Raw genomic sequence first — 21,942 nt, forward strand, 5'->3', positions numbered from 1 at the left:
ACTATCTGATAATTTATTACAGCGGAATACCAGGCACTCTGCAGCAGTGGGCCGGGCATGACCTCAGCAGGCACTGGTAAGGAGTTATTTTGAAATTGACTGACTTAAGCATGTATAGAGCCAGTATTGAGTCTCCTGTTACTAGTTACTCTGCGACAGTCTGGTCTGACACCTGACTGGCCATCATCACAGGGTGATGGGTGTGGGGTGCCCAGAAGCCCCCATGCAGAGCTGCTGTGGCACACTGATGTCTGAGGGTATGGAACTTTCTCACTGGCCTATCCTGAGACAATTGATGGAAAGCTGTAGGTGAGAGACAATGGCTGGCATTGCTCATTCTAGAGAGGTGATGGTCTGAGGCTTTCGTGGATTTCCAATATCAAATACAGCTGAGGGTTTTAGATTGGGCAGACAGTTATCCACTCACCATCTAAATGATTTCTTAATTCTCAAAGGTTCTGTCAAAAGATGCCATCTAAATTTTGTAACAGCAACTAGCTAAGTTAGAAGAAAATTTGTTTAGGAACTAGAGAAATGTTGAGCATCATCAAAAAGAATAGAATCAAGAGACTACTGAGATGAGTGAGAAGATGGTGATAAGAAGAAGGGACTTCCTCATTCATATGAAACTAAGCTATAGAACTAGGGGGCTCTGGAGGAAACCGGACTGGCTGATTCACTCCGTGATATGTGTGGGTAAAGATGAGGAGAGAATATTGAGAAAGAGGGTGAAGTAAGGAAGTTAGTGGGGATCAAATAATCTATGACAAGGACATGGAGATGAAGCAAATGACAACCCTGATTTACAAAGTCCATCCATCCACATACTGTCGTTCTTCCTTTCTCTCTGCCACTAGAGAGGTCTTCTCAGTATGTGAGAGCACAGAAGAGGAAATGCTAGGCCTCCTCAGGGTCAAAGCAGACACTCTGAGCTTGCTTTTAATCTCTAAGGATACCTGCTGAAGGGGAGGGGGCCTTGCATGAGCACTTCATTTAGAGCCATTTAGATTCATACTTTAATTTGAAGATGTTGTTGACCTTAATAAAAATTTGAAGCAAGTAGACACCTTACTGGCAGCATGGGAGGCAGAGAGAAGGGAAAGAGGTAGTGTCAGGGACTTGAGCTCTGTCTATCATCCACTTTCCATCCTGGTGCTCAGACCATCTTCTTCAGCTTAATTCAGGGATGATGGCAATCTTATGGTCAGAGCTCAGATGCCAGCTTTGCTCCAGGGTCTGGAATGGGGAAAGATTTGACTCATTCCATCTTGCAGTGGGCAAAAGAAATGAAATATCCTCTTTGAAGTGAACTCAAGCCCCAGTGAGATGTCCTAAAGTGGTTGCACATATTGTACTGTTTTGTTTTCATTTAATGTTAGAATGGGATTGACTGCATTTTTTTTTTTTTTTTTTTTGGTGCTGTAGATATAAACGAGTGTGCATTAGATCCTGATATTTGCCCAAATGGAATTTGTGAAAATCTCCGTGGGACCTACAAATGTATATGCAATTCAGGATATGAAGTAGACATAACTGGGAAAAGTTGTGTCGGTAAGCTCAGCTTGCTTTCTGTGACATTTCTTGGTAGCTTGTGGAGAACCATGTGGCAGATTCACTTAGTAGAAGAGAAGTTTGTTAGGTATAGGAAACACAAGTGTTGGGAGTCTTGCTCACATGGCTACAGAGCCACTCCTAGTTCTACTACGTGGCTCTCCCAAAACTCCTTAAATCTAAGCAGAGAAAGTACAGCTTGTTTTCAGTAGTAATGATTCTGTGTTGGTTTTAACAAGCTCCCCTTTCCATGTGATAACAGCCTTTAATGAAGGAAGAAGCCAGAAACTAAGTAAATCATTTAATTGGGAAGAAAACAGCCTAGGGCATTATTATTTTTTTTCTTCATGCTGTAGTTGCATAGAACAGTATTTTCTGAAAACCTCACATTTAAGTATATTCACTGCTGTGATTGGAGTAATTACACATGGCCTCCACCTCCCGATGCTGGGTCTACAGGTCTGTACCATCATGTTGAGGCTGCCTTCTATTTATTTAGTTCCTTAAACCAGTAAGGTTAGTCCTATTAAATCGAATGCTATAAAGCAATTACAAAAATAAAGATTACTAATTTTCAGAGAATACAAGAATTGGATTAAATAGCACCTGGCAGCTTGAGGCTTTGTAGATACCCAGTTTGGACAAGCAGAACAAACTCTTATTTTGTGAAAGCCAATGGAACAAGAATCCTGCCTTTGATAGACTTGGTTACACCATTAGGAATATAAAGGCCTAACCCAGAAGAGAAACGTGCCGCCTGTGAAGGACAACCTCTTGCAAATGCTCCCATTTCTTGTCTTTCCAGATATTAATGAATGTGTGCTCAACAGTCTGCTTTGTGACAATGGACAATGTAGAAACACCCCTGGAAGTTTTGTCTGTACCTGCCCCAAGGGATTTGTGTACAAACCTGACCTAAAAACCTGTGAAGGTAATCATGTCTTTGTTTTTACACTATGTACCTTACTCTCCCTGGGAACGCTACTATACAACCCAGGGAATAAATAGGAGTCTCTTCTGTTTCAGATAATCAAACCAATGCTATTGGGATTTTCTACTTCTAAATGGCACTATACAAACTCTAGCCACAGATGGTACTTTACTTGTATTTGGCATTTTACTCACCCTTTCAGGGTGGTGTTAGAGCATTAGTTTTCATTTGCCTCTAGCTGGCATTTTATTTGCCATCACTTAATAGATGGAGAAAATGTTGTGCATGTATAATCTGAGTCCATAATTTTCTCCAGATTTTTCTGAATACAAAGACTCAATCATGTGCCAGTTTCTATACTAAAGAAATATGCTCAATTAGTATTTTGACATTCTTTCTAGTTTGGAAAGACCTGTTTAGGCCAACTTTACTATCGAATGAGCAACACGTGGTAACAAGGCTGAAATTGAGTTATGCGTTTTATGCCTAAAACCAGCTTTCGGTAGTAATGGAGACTTTTGTTTCAGACATTGATGAATGTGAATCAAGTCCTTGCATTAACGGGGTCTGCAAGAACAGCCCTGGCTCTTTTATTTGTGAATGTTCCCCTGAAAGTACTTTGGATCCAACAAAAACCATCTGCATAGGTATGTATCCTTCTGGGGATGCTTTTTCAGTGTTTTTTCCAATAATTAACTCAGTACTCCTATGCTTAATGTTGCTTTGACTGCAACAGTTTAGCTATAGGAGAGACATTAAAAATGGTAGTCATTCTTTGTTTCATAATGCTATTCATGCTGTAATTGCAATTTTTGGTAAGATTCTGCTTGATGTCCATCACCTCCCTTTCTGCAGAAACCATCAAGGGTACTTGCTGGCAGACTGTCATCGATGGGCGATGTGAGATCAATATCAACAGAGCCACCTTGAAGTCTGAATGCTGCTCTTCCCTGGGTGCTGCTTGGGGGAGCCCGTGCACCATATGTCAAGTCGGTAAGAGAAGCTCCACCTCATTGGTCACTTCACTTATTTAGGTCCTAGGAAATTTAAAGATGGCCTTGATAAAACATATCCCTGAACAGGAAACCAGAGAAGCATGAAGGACATCAATTGTATGTGATCTGGTCAGTTTGCCATTTCCTAGCTCATGTGGTCACATGGTTAGCTTGCAGTGTTTCCCTGAAGCACCAGTTCCTGCAAGCTGGGCTTTGCTAGTGGAGGAATTTTATTACTCTCTTCCTTATCTATGCAACCCCATGCTCATTCACAGGAGAAGAATCCAGCTCCTGTTCCAGGCACTCCCTCATGTTTCTCTGCTTATCATTACTGGGAAGTATAGACAGATGTTAATCTTGTTGTTTCCCCCCTGCAGATCCCATATGTGGTAAAGGGTTCTCAAGAATTAAAGGCACACAATGTGAAGGTATTTCTTAATATTTATAAACGGTACATTTTTGTGTGTATGAAGAATGCTTGTGTTAATTTGGTCTGGATAAAGGTCGTGCTGCAAAGAAAAAAAAATATTGAGAACCAGAGAACAGAACAGATGTTAAATGCACAAGCTGTTGCCAGTGTCAGATCACTATGAGCAAAGGACAGCATGGCTGGAAGTGTTTTAGAATAACCATACGTCATTTGCAGTGACTGCATTTTCAAATGCTATCTGCAGATCAGGAGCAAGAAAACAAGATGTTTCTTTGTTTTAAAGACTGTCAAGTTTGCGTTCTTGGTTAGCCCTGTTTCATTTTTGTGTTTGTTTGTTTGTTTGTTTTTTATTGTTGTTGCTTATTTATTTGTGTCACAGTCATGGGTGACTTGGAGCGGTGAACTCAATTGTCTCTGTTTTCAAGGTCTATGTGGACCCTGTGCAGTTTGCTATGGTTCTTTCTCAGAGTCCTGAGTAATATATATATATAGGTCATGGTGACTAACACAGCCTGACATGACACAGAAGCTGAAGTATTTAAAAAAAAAACAAACAAACAAACAACAATTTGTCCCATATGTGGAATAAAATGAAGTTTGGTGGGTGGGGTTTTTTGTTTGTTTGTTGTTTTGTTTTGTTTTGTTTTCCCCTGCTAAAACAAAGAGGAATACTACAACCCCCACCCAAGCACTTGCTTTCCAAATGATGACTGAATCCTTTGGCTTTTTTCTGGTCTGGACCAGCCGTTCATAACTTATCTGAGCTTTAACAGCACATTTTGGTCTACAAATGCCTGAGGGAAAGCCCCTAGGAGCAACCCCCATAAAAGTAGATTTGACTTCATTTCCATTTTGTTTTCTTGAAAGAAAACATTGAGACTTTTCCTCAGTGCTTTTGGCTTGGAGAGTAACTTCTTTAAAATAGGCACTGTGTGTGTGTGTGTGTGTGTGTGTGTGTGTGTGTGTGTGTGTGTGTGTGTGTTGTGTGTGTAACTAAGGCTCCCTCCTTTTGGCATTTGGATTGCCGTTCTTTGGATTAATTCGATGATGTCTGTTTTTCCAAATTAAGTACAGAGAACACACTGCTCCATGAGGCAAATTGGGAAGGAACAGAGGCAGCACTGGTGAATGATGAATGGATGTTCATGTTATTGACTCTCCCTTACCCAACCAACCACCTGGGCTCAGTACTCCTGGACCGGCCCACATATGTGTCCCACAGCAGGATTTGATTTTTATGCACTCAAGCTCAAGCTTTTTCTTCTTTGATAATTTGGAAGGCCACACTTTGTCTGTTCCCAGTCAGTCATCTGGTCCCTTAAAACTAATTATAACCCTCAGAATCTTTCTTATCAGAGCTGTCCAGCTAAAGCCTTGGGCCCCACCTCTACAATTCAAACTCTATTCCCAGAGGCCAGCAGAGAGACTCCTAGCTTTAGTGAACAGATCCATGGTTATTATTTAGACACATCAGAAGTTCATATGAACTGTTAGGAGGCAAGCTGGTGCTTTGAACTTTTCAAGAGGCCTTTTCTTTTGTGAGAATCATTGTGAATTTATGAATGGGGTAAGCCAGGATTAACTTATACAGATATATTTGACTTAATGCTCTTTTCTTTTCAGATATCAATGAATGTGAAGTATTCCCAGGAGTATGCAAAAGTGGCCTATGTGTCAACTCCAGGGGTTCATTCAAATGCGAGTGTCCCAATGGAATGACCTTGGATGCCACAGGGAGAATTTGCCTCGGTAAGGATGAAAAAAATACACACACACATACACACACACACACACACACACACACACACACACACACACTCACAGGTTTAGCTCATCTGTTAAGCTCTATGGTGGTTTTCTTGACAAACTGCCTTCCAAACTCTTTGGAGTTAGAAGCACAGAGGAAAGGCTTGTCTCTTCTTGTTGGTCATTCTTTGAACACTGTGGTCACAATTTCTAGCACTGTCTATATGTTGTGAGCTGCGGGATACATGCTGAATGGCAGAGAGAACATTTGTGCTTAATGGGGAGCTGTACCCCATTTCTTCTACACCTATGTTATAACTGGTCAGATAATCCTTATAGGAAATCCCTGTTGATATCAAGAGAAGGAGGTTGAGGAGGGAGGGAGGGAGGAAAAGAGGGAGGGATGGAGAGAACAGGGATATCTCTACTGGTTGTATGGTAATCTCCATGCCAACTGCTAGAGCCCAGGGGGCACTTCACGTCCAGTCCTCCCATCCCAGTGACATGGAAGAGACAAGACCGAATCTAGACTTGGAGTCTTCAGAAGTCTGCCCCATGGCTCTCAGCTGTGGTATCTGCCTGGCTCCTAGAGTCACTGCCATAGCGTCTGACTGCCGGATGAAGTCTAGAAGTTCTCTGGTTTCTCACCTTTGATCCTGGAGATGATGTCACCTGTAGTACATACCTGACACTACATCACTCGGAAGAATATCCCTAGTGAGGATAAAATTTTGACACATATTTTAAAAGTGTCAACAATATGGAACGGAAGGGAGTTCAGAGCCCAGTGTCTTTTTGTTACTAAAGATATCAGCAAATCCAACTCTAAATCTTTATTTACTCAGGAGGAATTTTTATTTAATGAAAACATTCTTCTAGGTTCTCAATTGAATGATGCCCCACTGTTTAATGTGGATTTTAATTTACGTGTCTTAGTCTAGGAAACTTGGATATAAAGATGCCTAAGAAGGCTTTTTTTTTTTTTAAACACTGGGTAAATTGAACACTAAGGCAAATAGTTACAACCACATCGTGAAGGAAAATATCAAGATTCTTAGATGTGTATTCTCACTGGAGCATCATGACACTTCCTGAAAGATGGCCACAGCATCACTCAGACAGCATGCAGATTTGGGTTCAGGCATACTGGTTTTGTTAAGAAACAGTTCCTTGAAGAACAGTACCAGAGTGAAGGTCTTAGGTCCCCTGGTCTGTCAGTCTTCTTCACTGTCCCTTAAATTTGGGGCTGGGCATAGAAGTACCCTCAGAGAATGCACACATACACACTTACTGAAGTGAAAACACCTTAGAAGAGTGGATGGCTTTTGCTTGCCATTTCCTGTTTACTCATTAGGGAAGCCCTTATTCCAGACTAGTATTCCACACCTCCAGAAATGAAGTCAGTCTGAGCCCACAGTGTTTGAGTAACATGATGTATTCCAACAACAGAGTGAGTTTGCTCTTCGGCAGAGAGGAGATGCCAAGACAATCATAGAATGCATGCATTGGTGATGAGCATGACTTAACAAGGAGGTTCCACAAACAGCAAAGTGTCACTGCTCAGTCACCATCAGCTGCCTGTGTAGAATTATCAATAAACGCCAAGAGTCGGAAGGGAGCTTTTCACAAATAGGCTTTATAAGCATGCCTGAGGAAAAGGACAGAGTCTTCATTAGCAGGAATGCCTACCACATGACCCTGGTTTTCATCTGAAAAACAAAATGTAGCCTCACATAGAAAATTAGCATGTGCTGTATTTTCCCTAACCAAAGTTGGTAGTTCTGGATAGGGATGGATAGCTGTCCTCAGTCTCTCTCTCCCTGTCTAACAGACATCCGCCTGGAGACCTGCTTCCTGAGGTACGATGATGAGGAATGCACCCTGCCCGTTGCTGGCCGTCATCGTATGGATGCCTGCTGCTGCTCCGTTGGGGCAGCCTGGGGAACCGAAGAGTGTGAGGAGTGTCCAGTGAGAAACACCCCAGAGTATGAAGAGCTCTGTCCCCGAGGACCCGGGTTTGCAACCAAAGATATTACAAACGGGAAACCTTTCTTCAAAGGTACATTGGTTCCTGTGGCTGATTGCCTTTCTCTGTAGACTAGGAGATGCTGCTTTTTTTTTTTTTTTTTTCCTGTGAGCCCAGTATGCTGCAGATACCATAAGTGTGGCTATTCCTTCAGCATTTCAATTTCTGAGAAAAGCTCTAACTCCTCTCCCCCTCTGCTCCTGCCTTCTGCTCTCCCTCCCTGCTTTGACAATGACAATGGCAAGCTCCCTCAAGTCCCTACTTCTCAGAACTTCTCCAGGTCTCTTACCTCTTCTATCCATCAACCATTAAAATAAATCTTTAATACCATCTTAGTTGAGGACTAAAGGAAGGTCAAATGCCACCCTGCCAATGACTTGACCATTTGTCCCATTTGAAGCATTCCTGCTGCTAGTAAGTGGGGTAAGAATGCAATAAGTAGGTACTCCTTGTCCAAATGCAATGAATTTCATTTCTGTAGTTCACTATGTTTCAAATGTTATTTTCTTTGGTTGTGCCATAATCTGAAGTCCATATCAACATAGGAAGTTGTAACTTTAACCTAATTCTAAGATGAGTTTACTTTCTATGGACAATGGCATAGTGACTGTTCAGTATATGAAAAAATGATGTTACAAAGAATTCTGTTTATTCAGGAGGGTGTGTGTGTGTGTGTGTGTGTGTGTGTGTGTGTGTGTGTGTGTGTACAAGAGAGACAGAGACAAAAAGAGAGAGAGGGAGAGCATGCATAGGGTGTGTTTACTCGTGTGTGTGCATATGAAGGCCAGAAGCTAACATGGGTATCTTCTTCTACCTTATTTCTTGAGACCATGTCTCTTTATGAGCCTGAAGCTCACCATTTGGGGCTATGGCCAGCAAGCCCTCAGGGTTTTCCTGTATCCACCCTCTGTCTCCAGCACAGGGCTAACAGAGCCACATGGCATTCCTGGCTTTTTTAGTATGGATGCTTGGGATTCAAACTCAGGTCTCTGTGCATGTACAGCAAGTTCTTTGCCCGGTGAGCTGTGCCCCAGTCCCACTTCAGCAAGGATTCTGATTAAGTGGAGGCCCCAGCATTTGTTATTAGTTGAGTGTTTGTTCAGTGTTGCCTGCTGTCTCTCATGTTGGTTTTGGAAGTCATAGACATCCTTATCATATTCTCCATGACTAAATCAAGTCAGAAAAATGAGAACTAAGTACACAGACATTGAGCAATTGTCTTTGAACAGAAACAAACTTGTATTTTCTCCTTATTATTTTCTCTGTCCTTTCCTTTTCTTCTCTCTCTCTCTCTCTCTCTCTCTCTCTCTCTCTCTCTCTCTCTCTTTATTTTCAACTTTTATTCTATTGTGGTCACTAAAGCTGTCCTGTCCTGATAGGCAGGTTCTAGATGACCACCATAAATTTCTTTTAAATAAATTTAAAACAAATGTGACCCACAAATTGTGGTAGTCTGCCGCTGCGAGGGTCTTAATTTGGTTCAGTTCTTGCTGTCATGACATGCAGAGATGAACTTCTGTTTCTTGCTTCTGGAAGGCCTCCAGTAGGAGAAAACCTGGGTCATATATATATATATATATATATATATATATATATATATATATATATATATGACATTCTTATATACAAGAAGCTCTTTTAAATTGTGTCAATGATATATAATGCTGAGAAAATTAAAGTAGTGTGGATTATTTGTGAACAATTTAAGCTATAAACAACATCTTTAAATTCTCAAAGTCATTTTAAGTTGTTTTCAAGAAAACAGCAAAGAGCTAAATAAGAGCCTCATCCTGCTGCTATGATGGCTGTGGTGACTGAGGTGACTGAGGTGACTGAGGTGACTGTGGTGACTGGTGTGGTTCAGGTGACTGAGGTGGCTGTGGTGACTGAGGTGACTGTGGTGACTGAGGTGGCTAGGGTGGCTGATGTAACTGAGGTGGCTGAGGTGACTGGTGTGGTTCATGTGGCTGTGGTGGCAGGGTGGGTGGCTATAGTGGCTGGATGGCTGGGTAGATGTGGTGGCTGAGGTGACTGTGGTGGCTGTGGTGGCTGTGGTGGCTGTGGTGGCTGAGGTGACTGAGGTGGCTGTAGTGACTGAGGTGGCTGTGGTGGCTGTGGTGGCTGAGGTGACTGTGGTGGCTGTGGTGACTGTGGTGACTGTGGTGGCTGAGGTGACTGAGGTGACTGAGGTGACTGAGGTGACTGTGGTGACTGTGGTGACTGTGGTGACTGTGGTGACTGAGGTGGCTGAGGTGGCTGTGGTGACTGAGGAGACTGAGGTGACTGAGGTGACTGTGGTGGCTGAGGTGGCTGAGGTGGCTGTGGTGGCTGAGGTGACTGAGGTGGCTGAGGTGACTGAGGTGACTGTGGTGGCTGAGGTGGCTGTGGTGACTATGGTGACTGTGGTGACTATGGTGACTGTGGTGACTGAGATGGCTGTGATGGCTGAGGTGACTGAGGTGACTGAGATGGCTGTGATGGCTGAGGTGACTGAGGTGGCTGAGGTGACTGTGGTGGCTGAGGTGACTGAGGTGGCTATAGTGACTGAGGTGGCTGTGGTGGCTGTGGTGGCTGTGATGGCTGAGGTGACTGTGGTGGCTGTGGTGACTGTGGTGACTGTGGTGGCTGAGGTGACTGAGGTGACTGAGGTGACTGTGGTGACTGAGGTGACTGAGATGGCTGTGATGGCTGAGGTGGCTGTGGTGGCTGGGTGGGTGGGTAGCTGTGGTGGGTGCTGTATTTGTCATTGTCCATGTGCTTTAAGCAGCATTTGCTGTTCAGCCATTCATTGGTCCATGATTATCAAGTACTTGCTGTGTCCCAGGAAGTGACCAGGGTGCTGGAAGTCCAAATTAGCACCCTAGCTTCCTTAACAGTATTCTGTTGAAATGTGGAAGTCAGGATGGCTGGGGATATTTATAAAGTCCTAGCCCCTGGATTGTCACACAGTTTTCAGTGTGACATCAAGGCCCTCCAACCTTCCAGGTTTAAAGTGTCGACCCTGGAGATATCCTAAGTGATTGCTCAAAAGCCTTTCTTCCTTGCATTTTTTTTCTCTTCCTGAAGATATCAATGAGTGCAAGATGATACCCAGCCTCTGTACCCACGGCAAGTGCAGAAACACCATCGGCAGCTTCAAATGCAGGTGCGACAGTGGCTTTGCTCTGGATTCCGAAGAGAGGAACTGCACAGGTCAGTGTGTGGGTGTGTGGGCCTCAAGGGGTGGGAGGCAAGCAACCCTTCCACACTCTCCCTCTTTCCTGTGTGGCTTGCCCCCCTGTAAGGCTGTCCCCACCCTCATTGTCACTGCCTGCTGTCTCTCTTGCAGACATTGACGAGTGCCGCATCTCTCCTGACCTCTGTGGCCGAGGCCAGTGTGTGAACACCCCAGGGGACTTTGAATGCAAGTGTGACGAAGGCTATGAGAGTGGCTTCATGATGATGAAGAATTGCATGGGTGAGTCTGTGCTGCTTTAGGCAGCATGGGAGGCAGAGGTGTTTGAGAAGCCTGGATTCCTCACAGAGGCCACAGTTTCCCAGGCAATCCCTGCTTTCCAACCTTCTGACAAGTGAGGGCAGCCTGTCCCAGAGGGAGACCCGTAGGAAGGCACGGGGTTCTAAAGAATCGTGGGTGACTCCAATGGCAAGCTGTAAGACCTTGAGTGACTTCGACCTGACAGAATGAACTGAGAATGCAGACATAAACTACAATAGGAGTACCACCTCAGGGTATCTGCCCGACAGTTCTAGCTGACAGCATTGACTAAGCAAGCTGTCTTAGGTCAGGTTCCCCATGAACAAAGTTGGAGATGAGATTCCTGCACACAAGTGTTGTGGATTCGGGTACTGGTTTGGATTGTGGTGTGTTTGTGCTTTGTTTTGTTGTGGGTCTTAGAGGAATGTTTTGAGGGAGGAGCCCCTCAGAATAGCGGAGAAGCAGCGTAGTACAGTCTGGCTACACACTCGGATCCCACAGGGAGCTCCGGCAGTATGAATGGCACCAGGATTGACACAAGATTAAGGCTTTTGATTTCCAAGTTAGTCGGTCACTGGCTGGCTGTGGATTGCTCCTAATGTGTGAAAGTGCTGTGACCACTCAGCTCACAGGCATCTCTGAATGAGGTGGACAGCAGTTTTCCCAGAAGGGAACTGATACACTGTCAGTAGCCAGGACTCCCAGCAGCTGAGGGTTGAAAACGGGGGCAGCTTAGTAAAGGATAACAGGGCACCAGCAGAGGAGAGGAAGAAGGGCATCAGCATCTAAAATATGGGGCACTTCCATTTTACAGATATTGATGAATGTCAGAGAGATCCACTCCTGTGCCGAGGAGGCATTTGCCACAACACAGAGGGAAGCTATCGCTGCGAATGCCCTCCTGGTCACCAACTGTCCCCAAACATCTCTGCGTGCATTGGTAAGGAAGAACTCTTTTAGGCCACTTGTGTGAGGTCAGTTGTTTGACCTGCATCTCTGTCGGATTCAAACACGTTTCTATGCTGTTCTTTGTTTCTAAACAGACATCAACGAGTGTGAACTGAGCGCAAACCTTTGTCCCAATGGTCGTTGTGTCAACCTCATAGGGAAGTATCAGTGTGCCTGTAACCCGGGTTATCACTCGTCTCCTGATAGGCTCTTCTGCGTTGGTAAGTGATAGCCTTCTTTTTATTTCATTTTATTTCCTCTCTTTGTGAAGCACCCCAGTTCCATCATCATAGCTGGATGCTTTTGCTTAATCTTTTCTGTTCCCCCGGAAGTAAAATCTTATAGCAGCTCACAAAATTTACACCTCGCTTTCCTCTTCAAAGAAGGAGATGAATGAAAGATATGTACTCTGGTGTATACTTTTTTGAATAGCATAGGCATGTCAAAGCAAATCAGCCAGTGATAATTAACCCCAAGATGAGCTAAGCATGGTAAGAGCCATAGAAAACACAGAAGGGCATGAGGTGAGGTCTCTGCCCCACATGGTCGAGATCATCTGATGATTTCCAAGAGTGACATTGGCAAGAAGGCTATGGAATGATCATATCTTTCCCTGAAATAGAGGTCATGTCTAGCACCCCTTGAGTATGGGTTTTTGTGGGACAAGAATTTTGCTTTGTGGTTGGTCCTCTGTAGGTTTAGTCCTGCTGTGAAGAGTGACATTGGAGGCCCTGTGGCTTTATCATGCCCAGAGTCAAAGTGAAATTGTGTAAATGCTGCCAGTTTGGGCCTGGCTTGGGTTTTACACCATGTGGACCTGCCAACTCTCAGATGGTTTCCACCCAAAACCATAAATCAGCACAAATCTGTTGAAAGCTAGCCAAGGACAACTCAAAACTTCAATTCAGGTTCTTGCAAAGGATCGGAACCTTAGCCCATCCAGCCTTAATTCGAGTTTATAACTAAACCAATGACCAATAAGATTGCCACAACTGTAAACAGAGAAGAAGGTGTCTCAGGCAGCTTTTATGTGCTATTCTGGAATATCTGAGGCTGGCTAATTTATAATAATTCCCAGCTCTGGAGGCTGGGAAGCTACAGCAAAATGCTGACGTTGCATGTGAGCCTGTTTTGCTGCACCAAAATGTGTGAAAGGCAAGAGAAAGAAAACAAAAATGGCCAAATTCACCCATTTTATGATAGCACCAATGCCACCCATAGAATGGAGTCCTTGTGGCTTAATCACCTCCACAGAGTCCCATCCCTTAATGTGTCCATGGGAGCAATTAAATTTCAGCAAGAGTTTGGGAGAGAACAAACATTCTAATATTGTTCTCACTTCTCTTAGACATCGATGAATGCAGCATAATGAATGGTGGTTGTGAAACCTTCTGCACAAACTCTGAAGGCAGCTATGAGTGTAGCTGTCAGCCCGGGTTCGCGCTGATGCCAGACCAGAGATCATGCACAGGTGAGCAGCTTTACCCTCTGCTTATGTCTTTCTGTGACAGTCCCCCTAGCCTGGGCTCTGGACTCTAACAACTTTGGCTTCAAGTCCTTCAAGTCCTTGTGTGTTGCATATTTTAGCTGTGTGTCTTCAAGCAAGACACTTAGCAACAGATCTTCACTTACAAACTGCCGTTGAGATTGTATGAAAGAGGAAGTAAAGTTAGGATAGCCCTGAAATAGATGGATAGAAAGCATTTTATTCATTAAAAAGCATCTTGGAGAAGTGGATCTTAAACCCAGTGTTGTGGTACAGTTCTGAGTGTGTTTTCTGCAGCAACCACTTTACACAAGGGTTTGTGAAGATGCAGAACCTCAGGCTCTATCCAAATCTACTGAGCTGAAAAGTACTGGCTCATCGTAGTGATGTGTGTTTTTGGAGAGATGCTGGAGTTCGAGAGTCACTCTCCCAACTGATTCTGCCACTCCCATCTTCCTATCTTATGCTGAAAGAGCCAGACAGCCAAGGAGAGAAAAACATGCAGTGGGTGCCTCAGCCTTTGATTTTTGGCTCTCTGGTTAAGAGGACAATCCGAACTTAGGAACCACAATGATTTTATTTGACCTTTAACACCACCCCCAAGCCCCACCTCTATGTAAATTTGACTAGCCAAAGTAAATGTTGAAAGTAACTATTTATAACTGGACAGTGACATGATTCACAATCATTTTGAGTTACAAACTCATGTTTAAATTTTTATTGCTCGTCTTTTAGATCCGCGTGGATCTGTTGTGTCCTTAGGTCATATGCTGAGAGTTTGAGGATTAACTGGGTCCTCTTCCCACAGTATAACCTGATGGGGTAATTGATGCTAAGCTAAGGAGGTGTTCATCTTATTCAAGTGGGCTGAATTTAGGTTGGTTCAGTTCCTGCTTGCTCACTGCATAATGGAGCCAATAGCAATGTCTATAACATGTGGTTTGTGGTTTTCTTCTCTTTAGACATTGATGAGTGTGAAGATAACCCCAATATCTGTGATGGTGGTCAGTGCACAAACATACCTGGAGAGTATAGGTGCCTGTGCTATGATGGGTTCATGGCATCTGAAGACATGAAGACTTGTGTAGGTAAGAAAGAAGGTGGCATCAGCTAACTCACCTGCCCAGTCACTGTGAAATCACGGAAAGATCAGTTTGTCCAGATTCCCTGTTTCATCTACTGCCTGATATCTTTTTGTTTTGAGCCAGTCATTTTAAATTTCACCTTGGGAAATGCTGGCTATTTCTGTGTTCTAGAAGTATTGGCAAACTGTGAGAATGCAGTTACGTCATCGGGAACCAGGCTGAGCTTTTCAAGTCTTACTTTTAGGCAGCAGGTAGTCTGAACTATTTTTTGAGGCATTACTGAGGCAAGACCTTTTTGGGACTGTACTCGGGTCCCTGTGAAGCATAAGGTTTTCTAATTTAGCCGTGGCGAAGGGCGTCATTATAGGTCTTCTGTGAAGACCAGGGATTGCTGAACTGAATGAATGGTGCTCCCCAGCCTGGGTGGTTTGTGTCTTGGGGTGAGTGGACTCACCACTGCTCTAAACATCTGCAGAGCCTATCTGTGGGTCACTGGTGCCCCTCTATGCCACTCTCTTCTGACTTTTAGCTGGGTCTGTGATGTCATCTGGTTCTATGTGGTATCATCTCCCATAGGCCCAGGCCTCTCAGTAATCTGAGAATAACCTAGAACCCATTTAATTTATTTTCATGATCTTGGGAATCACTGTAATTTTGTTGCCTAATGTCCAGGGCCTAGAAAAGCATTTTTTTTCTATCTATTGTCCACTTTCTTTTAACTTTTTTTAGTTGTGTCTGATGAGAAGGTCATTTTCTTTTGGCCGGAAATAGGAGCCTAAGATGGGCCATGTGCACATTCATTATGTGGATGGGTATTTTGCTGGTTTATCTGTGTGTGTACCATATGTATGCCCTGTGCCAGTGGAGTCCAAAAGGCATGGAAGCCAGAAGGGGGCCTTGAACCACTTAAGACTGAGTTACAGACAGTTGTGAGCTGCCATGTAGATGCTGGGAATCAAACCCTGGTCCTCTGGAAGAACACCCAGTGCTCTTAACCACTGAGCCATCCCTCCCACTCTCTTCTATCCTTTTTTGAATGTGGAAACTAAATTGTAGTCATCACACAGATGGAAACTTTAACACAATAAATAAAAGACCCAAAGACTGGCTTCTATAGCTTGTGGATGACTTTGCTTTCTGAATCCTTAGGCAAACTTTAATAAGTCATAAATAATATATCAATCACCACAAGAATCAGTTGTCTTAAAGTGTATTGGCTCCTAGAAAAACCATCACATGGAAACACTTCTATTCAGCATGGCTCAGTGCATTTGCTGGCTACCTGACCCTTCACTGTGGGAAACTAAGAGCCAGGTTACATGTCTAGTTGGCACCAAAAAAAAAAAAAAAAAGAAAAGAAAGGAAGGAAGGAAGATAGAAAGAAAGACAGTGTCCATGGGGTTTTTTATATTCTTTTTGAGTGAAAGCATTTAAATATAACATTTTATAATGTTTAATTTCCAAGATTTTTTTTAAATGAAAGCATCTAACATTTTCTTAGTTTTCTGTTATAGTTATTTTTTTTTCTCAGGGAGAGAGTCTCCATTACAGCAGAATATATGAATCGTTTCTCTGTCTTACAGATGTCAATGAATGTGACCTGAATCCGAATATCTGCCTCAGTGGGACCTGTGAGAACACTAAAGGCTCGTTTATCTGCCACTGTGATATGGGCTATTCAGGGAAAAAGGGGAAAACGGGCTGTACAGGTATGCTTCCCTTTTCATAGCAATCAAAAAGATACCGGGTAGCTAAGAAACTGCCACAATAATAGCAGTTTAACACAGGGAGTTAAACTTACCCTGTGAACTGTGTTGTGACTGTTTTGTATACAATATTTCATTAACTTAGCTTCTATGGCTTTTGAAACTTTCCATGCTTTATTAGACCCAAGGAGAAGTCTGTCCTTCTGTGAAAATAAAGATATATTGTGTTGGATAAATTAACACAACTGATGATGGGATTTTATAGTTTAAGAATCATACTTTCCGGTCACATTCGTGACCATGCCAGTTACTGAACATTTGCACCCCTTTATGAGGGCAAGATCTTTTGAAAAATCTTCTTTGCCAACAATTAAACCTGTCTTCTAAAGAAAATGTCCTATTTTATCAGAATTTGCCAGTCTTCCATTGCTCAAGTTAGAGTGCTTTTGATGCATTAACCTTTATCCAAAAACTCTTTATCCCTGTGACTTAGCTAATGTCATAAGAGAATCGAACCTTTTACAGTCCTCTTGTTTGTTATTAGTAGCGTTTAAGAGACCCTTTCACGGTGTTGTCATGAGACTGAACTATTAAATGGCAAATGGAAGAAGCCACTCTGTGCCATGATGTTGTTTTATACGTGTTTAGTGGTTTTCAAAAATGAAATAATGAAATTAGCTACATGGACTGGCAGACACAGTCAAGTTTTACTATAACAGCTTATATTAAAGTTACCGATTATGGCATATAACATAACTTAAAACATCATGGAGATCATGGTGAGTTTGAATTAGGTAACTGCAAGAAGAGACATTTAATAAGTAGTGGTCTGGGTCTGAATTCTAAAAGCTTCTTGGCAAGCCCTTGAGACTTAAACATTGACATCGGCATACTGACAGTTTGAGAATATTTGGATCCTTCTCTTAATTATATCAAAGCCTTTCAATAGAGCACCAACATATTTTTATTGTTATAAAGTGGCTGTGTTAACTGTCAAACCTGCTAATACATGCCAGTAATATTATTGGTGATGCAGAAATGTCAGTCTGCCCAAGCCATTGAAAGAGGCATGATAGTGAAAAGCTTTTATGCTCCCTCTATTACTTTTCGCAGAAAGCCTGATTTGGCTTTACTTTTCTGGTAAGTGGCAGAATGCCTAAATCCCCAACTCATTCGTATAGACACTCAGGACAGACGATTCTTAGGTTCACATTTATTATCAGCTGCCAAAGCCAATATAAGGCTTGCTGAGGGATTGTGGTCCAGCAACATGAAGAGGAGATAGACTGGTTCTATGCTCCATTGTAATGAACAGAAGAAAAAAAAAAAAAAAGTAAAGCTCACTGAAGTTCCAGCAGAAGACCATGATGATCTAACCCAAAGAGAAGAGTCTCTGGGGACGGCATTCATTGCCTCGAGGAAAGAGCGTGTCCAACTCCATTTTCCAGAGTTCATCTAACTAGGGAACGGGCAGTGCAGTGGAGGTTACTTTCTGTCCTTTCCCATGATGAAAGGTTATGTCCATGCTATAGTTGTGTCATAGGTAAGAGATACTGTGTTCAGGAACTTACATTCCAGATTTGGTGTGTAGAGGCAACATGAAGTCTACCAAATCTTGTGTGTAACTCTGCATGAAATCCATTTTTAAAGGGAAATGTTTACTTTGTGTTCAGAAAAGCTCGTTTTTATAATTGAATTTGCAGAGAAGCTGAGACTGTGGGGGACAGGAAGTACTCACCGTGAGCTGGATGAGTCAGTGCCAGTGTTGACGTTGCAGCAGTCACCTTTTAGTAAAGTACACGAATAGAAATTATATACAGTCTTCTCAGAAGGGCCAGTCCCTCCCTATTCTTTCCAACTGCAGCCTAGAATGACTTTTCAGTTTGGTGATACCTAGCAAGTACCCAGAAAGAAGCCCTGAGTTTTGTGGCCTCTTCAATATCATGGTAGCCTGGCATAAGAAGCCCTGAGTTTTGTGGTCTCTTCAATATCATGGAAGTGTGGCATAGGATATTCACATCTGAAAGAGTAGAATGCTAGTGTTTGTCCTGGGCTCTTCCCACTGGTTTGTGATCATGAGCAAATCACCAGAGTCCTCTGCCTTTAATCAAACAATCCACTTGGACAGAGAACTTGGCAGTGGCCTGTGGGAGGAGGGGGCTCCGTTAGGGAAGAAGAAAAAGATCCTGTGTGAATAGCCCTGTTAGTAACAGCCAAGGGTATCACACTGGACCGGAAATGACTTACACAGACAGGAACTGGCAGGAAGCCTCACACACTTGAAAACAAGTTTTTAAAAATCAGCCAAAATGTCTTTTCAGCCCTACATAACTAGGGCTCTTTCAGACTGGTTTCAAATCAATGTTACTCACAGCTTTAAGCGCCATCAGGTCACCTTGGTGACGGTTGTGTTAAAGACAAGTGTTTATAATGTCCCAGACAACTAATGTAAACGGAGATGCTTATCTTGCCTAATTGAATAAGCAAGACACACTATGAATAACAGCAAAAAGAGATGGCTTCAACTGTATCATAAACACACACACACACACACACACACACACACACACACACACACATGCACACCCTGCTTATTTAGATAGGATTTTTAAAATGACTACCCTGGGAAGCAATTATTAAGAACATATATGCTGTTTCCTAAGGACAGACTTTGTTTCATGAGAACTAAAATCACCCTCTGGGCTCCATTACAGCTCTGTCTAAATATTCCAGCTCCCTTGTCATTACTAATTGTTTCCATTTTAACAAATAAACATGTTTTCTTCTCCCAATCACATCGGCAGTGTTAAGAATCCACCCACTGACTCACATTCCCAGCCCACACAGATGCTAAGGGCTTCTTTTTTTTTTTTTTTTTTTTTTTTTTTTTTTTTCTTTCCTTCTTAAGCTTTGTCCAAATTGTGGATACTGCTGAGGGGAATGTTTGATTTAATGGAGAGAGAATGCACATTTGCTTGAAACCTAGGATGCTCTGCTGTCTCTGGCTTAAGTGGTGGGGTCACAGTTTTCCTGTGACCTCTGCTGCTTATGCTAAGTAACTGTAATTGGAAGAAGATAAGAAAGTCATCTCAGGGTACCACCCAAGGTGGTCTCAGCTTTCACAAGCTCAATTTTAAGAATTTCCCCGGTATCACATGCTCACCTTACTAGTGGATACAATTAGAATTGTTGAAATAGCTAGATATCTCTGGATAAATCCATTTCTCAAGCTCCCTGTTCCTTTCACATGAGAACTGTTCCTGGCGGGTCTCAGAGGCATACGCTCTGCACCAATAGCCAGTCATTTCCTCCTGCTGTCTTATCACTCCTCCCCTGGCCGTCAGCCTGCGGAAACTCCGTGGGTGTTCAGTTAATAGTTTTGGCTCAAATTTTGACCCAAATTAAGAAATCCAAGTAGCCCTTGCATTTAGGCTGTCACGCCCTCTTCCTCAACCTCTAATTCTAGATATTTCCCCGTATGCCAGCACCATGGGATCAGAACCCTTGGGACAGATGGTGTCTGGGAGGCAGAAAGGCAGGCATTTGTGTGGGTGGCATGGCCTTTCTCTGTGTGATGGCTGTGGGTGGCTACAGAAGGTCACAACACATCCCATACCTGGATGGCAGATTCCTAGCTAGTCAGAACCCTGCCATGGAGTCTGCTCACAACCAACCCCTGCCCTTCAAGGGGCCAGACACAAAAGACCTGTGAAAGTCTTCATGACAGAAGACCCCTGGGGCTGCAGAGGCTACAGTGTCACCCTGAATTTGAATTTCTTTGCTTTGCCTGGCTTGTGCTTATTCTGAAAAATGAATTTTCTGTCTGGAGCAAACTTGTGGAGAGAAGAGAACATTTGTACACAGAGAGACAGACGTTCTTGGCAAACTTGTACTGTTTCCTTCATGCTGTTGAAGAGTGTTTCAGTACAGTGCTTTTGTTTGCTTGTTTTCCTTGCAGCTCAGTTTCCCTTGTTTGTCTGTCTGCCATGGAAACAGTTCATCAATAAGAGTTGGGGTGTGTGTGTGTGTATGTGTGTACATTCATACCAATGCTGTCTCGTGCTGTTAACTCAGAGACGTGTTTTCAGTGGTAACCTGCTGTCTTTCTCATCTGCTTCTTACACACCAAACATGTAAGCTGCTTAACATGAGGAGTTATATTCACAATATGAGACCTGAGTATGACCCTTGAACTGCTCTTTTTAGGTATTCCAACGTCCATGACACACAGCCTCTTGCAAACAGAATTTCTTTTCACCTTAAAAGCATGACAAAAATCTAAAAAAATATTTCCTTGAATTAGATTTTAGATTACATTTTTATAGTAATAATTAAAGGAGATTTTCTCTATCAAAAGAAGTAGTCATTTTCTTAAAAATGGTATCTTTAACAACTGGGCATATATATATATATATATATATGAAAATATAACCAAACCCATCTTATACAGTGAACATATGCTAGTAAAAAGAGAAAATTGGAGGGAGCATGTAGAATTACAGATTGGCATGCTCCGATTAACTGAAATTATAATTAGTAAAAGGCGTTCATAGATGTTTCTGACTCTGATAATTCTCAGCATTTCAGTCTTTAAAACAAAGTTTAGAATAAAACTGAAGTTACTAAAGAAATGTTGTTCGCTACACATCTGTGTCCAAGGGAGGTGTCAGTAGACAGGGAAACTGAGCCTTGAGTTACCCTACCTTTGCCTTTTACTGGCTGCTGGGGCCAATCTCTGACTTCTCTGAAAATTTAAAAATTCTGGAGCAGAATTCTTGTTCTTTCCACTTAGAGACTTTCTGGGTTCTGTGTCCATTACTTTTCTTGTAGGGGATGGAGCACCTAATAGAAACAACTGAAAAAGAAAGGTGGTTTCTTTTACCTCTTGACTTCAAAGGAACATTTTACTGTGGCAGGGAGGCATGACAGCTAGGCAGCTCTGCCTGTGGTGGTAGTTTACAGGATGGCCTTTTCATGTCTAGGCTGACCAGGAAGCAGATGCCTTCTTTAAGCTCTACCCAAGTGATCACATCTGCTATCTAGGCTATGGTATCAACCTTCCCAAACAGTGCCACAGCTGGGGAGCGAATGTTTACACACAGGAGCCTGGGGGTGGGGCGTTTCACACCCAGACTCTAGCAGCTGTGTAGTATCTGGAGGCTAACACACACACACACACACACACACCAACTCCTTCTTTCCACCTAAGATTATATGCCAAATATTATGACAAGTAAAAGAAGGAAATTAAGACAGAACTCCTCAAAAGTTGTGATTTGTATATTTGCTTCTGAGACATGAGACTACCATGCTTGGGGACATCTGCATTGTCTCTGTGGAGTCTGATAGACCAGCATAGGAAGGCTTAACTTTCTGAATGCCTGTGTGACATTCAACAGAATTGTCCCTACATTGGCCTTCTTTATCTCTGTCCAGTTACCCAAGGCTCCCAGTCACAAGTTCAAAGCTATGTGTCTCCATTGGACTTCCCTATTGCCTCTGTCAGCGCATGTGTCAGTTGAGACTACATTAAAGTTAGCCTAAACAACTTGCAATGATCATA

General features: G+C 42.9%; 1 protein-coding gene across 1 annotated transcript in view; it reads left to right on the plus strand.

The window, feature by feature from the left end:
- Positions 1-21,942, plus strand: part of Fbn1 (fibrillin 1) — a 198,475-nt gene that overhangs the window by 120,907 nt on the left and 55,626 nt on the right. Inside the window, exons 17-31 of the mRNA XM_051183504.1 lie at positions 23-76; positions 1,426-1,551; positions 2,357-2,482; positions 3,010-3,129; positions 3,338-3,475; positions 3,855-3,905; positions 5,531-5,656; positions 7,485-7,712; positions 10,746-10,871; positions 11,008-11,136; positions 11,969-12,094; positions 12,198-12,323; positions 13,451-13,573; positions 14,551-14,676; positions 16,257-16,382. Coding sequence (XP_051039461.1) covers positions 23-76; positions 1,426-1,551; positions 2,357-2,482; positions 3,010-3,129; positions 3,338-3,475; positions 3,855-3,905; positions 5,531-5,656; positions 7,485-7,712; positions 10,746-10,871; positions 11,008-11,136; positions 11,969-12,094; positions 12,198-12,323; positions 13,451-13,573; positions 14,551-14,676; positions 16,257-16,382 — 1,851 coding nt within the window. The remainder of the gene's footprint in view (positions 1-22; positions 77-1,425; positions 1,552-2,356; positions 2,483-3,009; positions 3,130-3,337; positions 3,476-3,854; positions 3,906-5,530; positions 5,657-7,484; positions 7,713-10,745; positions 10,872-11,007; positions 11,137-11,968; positions 12,095-12,197; positions 12,324-13,450; positions 13,574-14,550; positions 14,677-16,256; positions 16,383-21,942) is intronic.

The sequence above is a fragment of the Phodopus roborovskii genome, unplaced genomic scaffold (assembly GCF_943737965.1).
Source record: "Phodopus roborovskii unplaced genomic scaffold, PHOROB, whole genome shotgun sequence".
In the NCBI taxonomy this organism is placed as follows: Eukaryota; Metazoa; Chordata; class Mammalia; order Rodentia; family Cricetidae; genus Phodopus; species Phodopus roborovskii.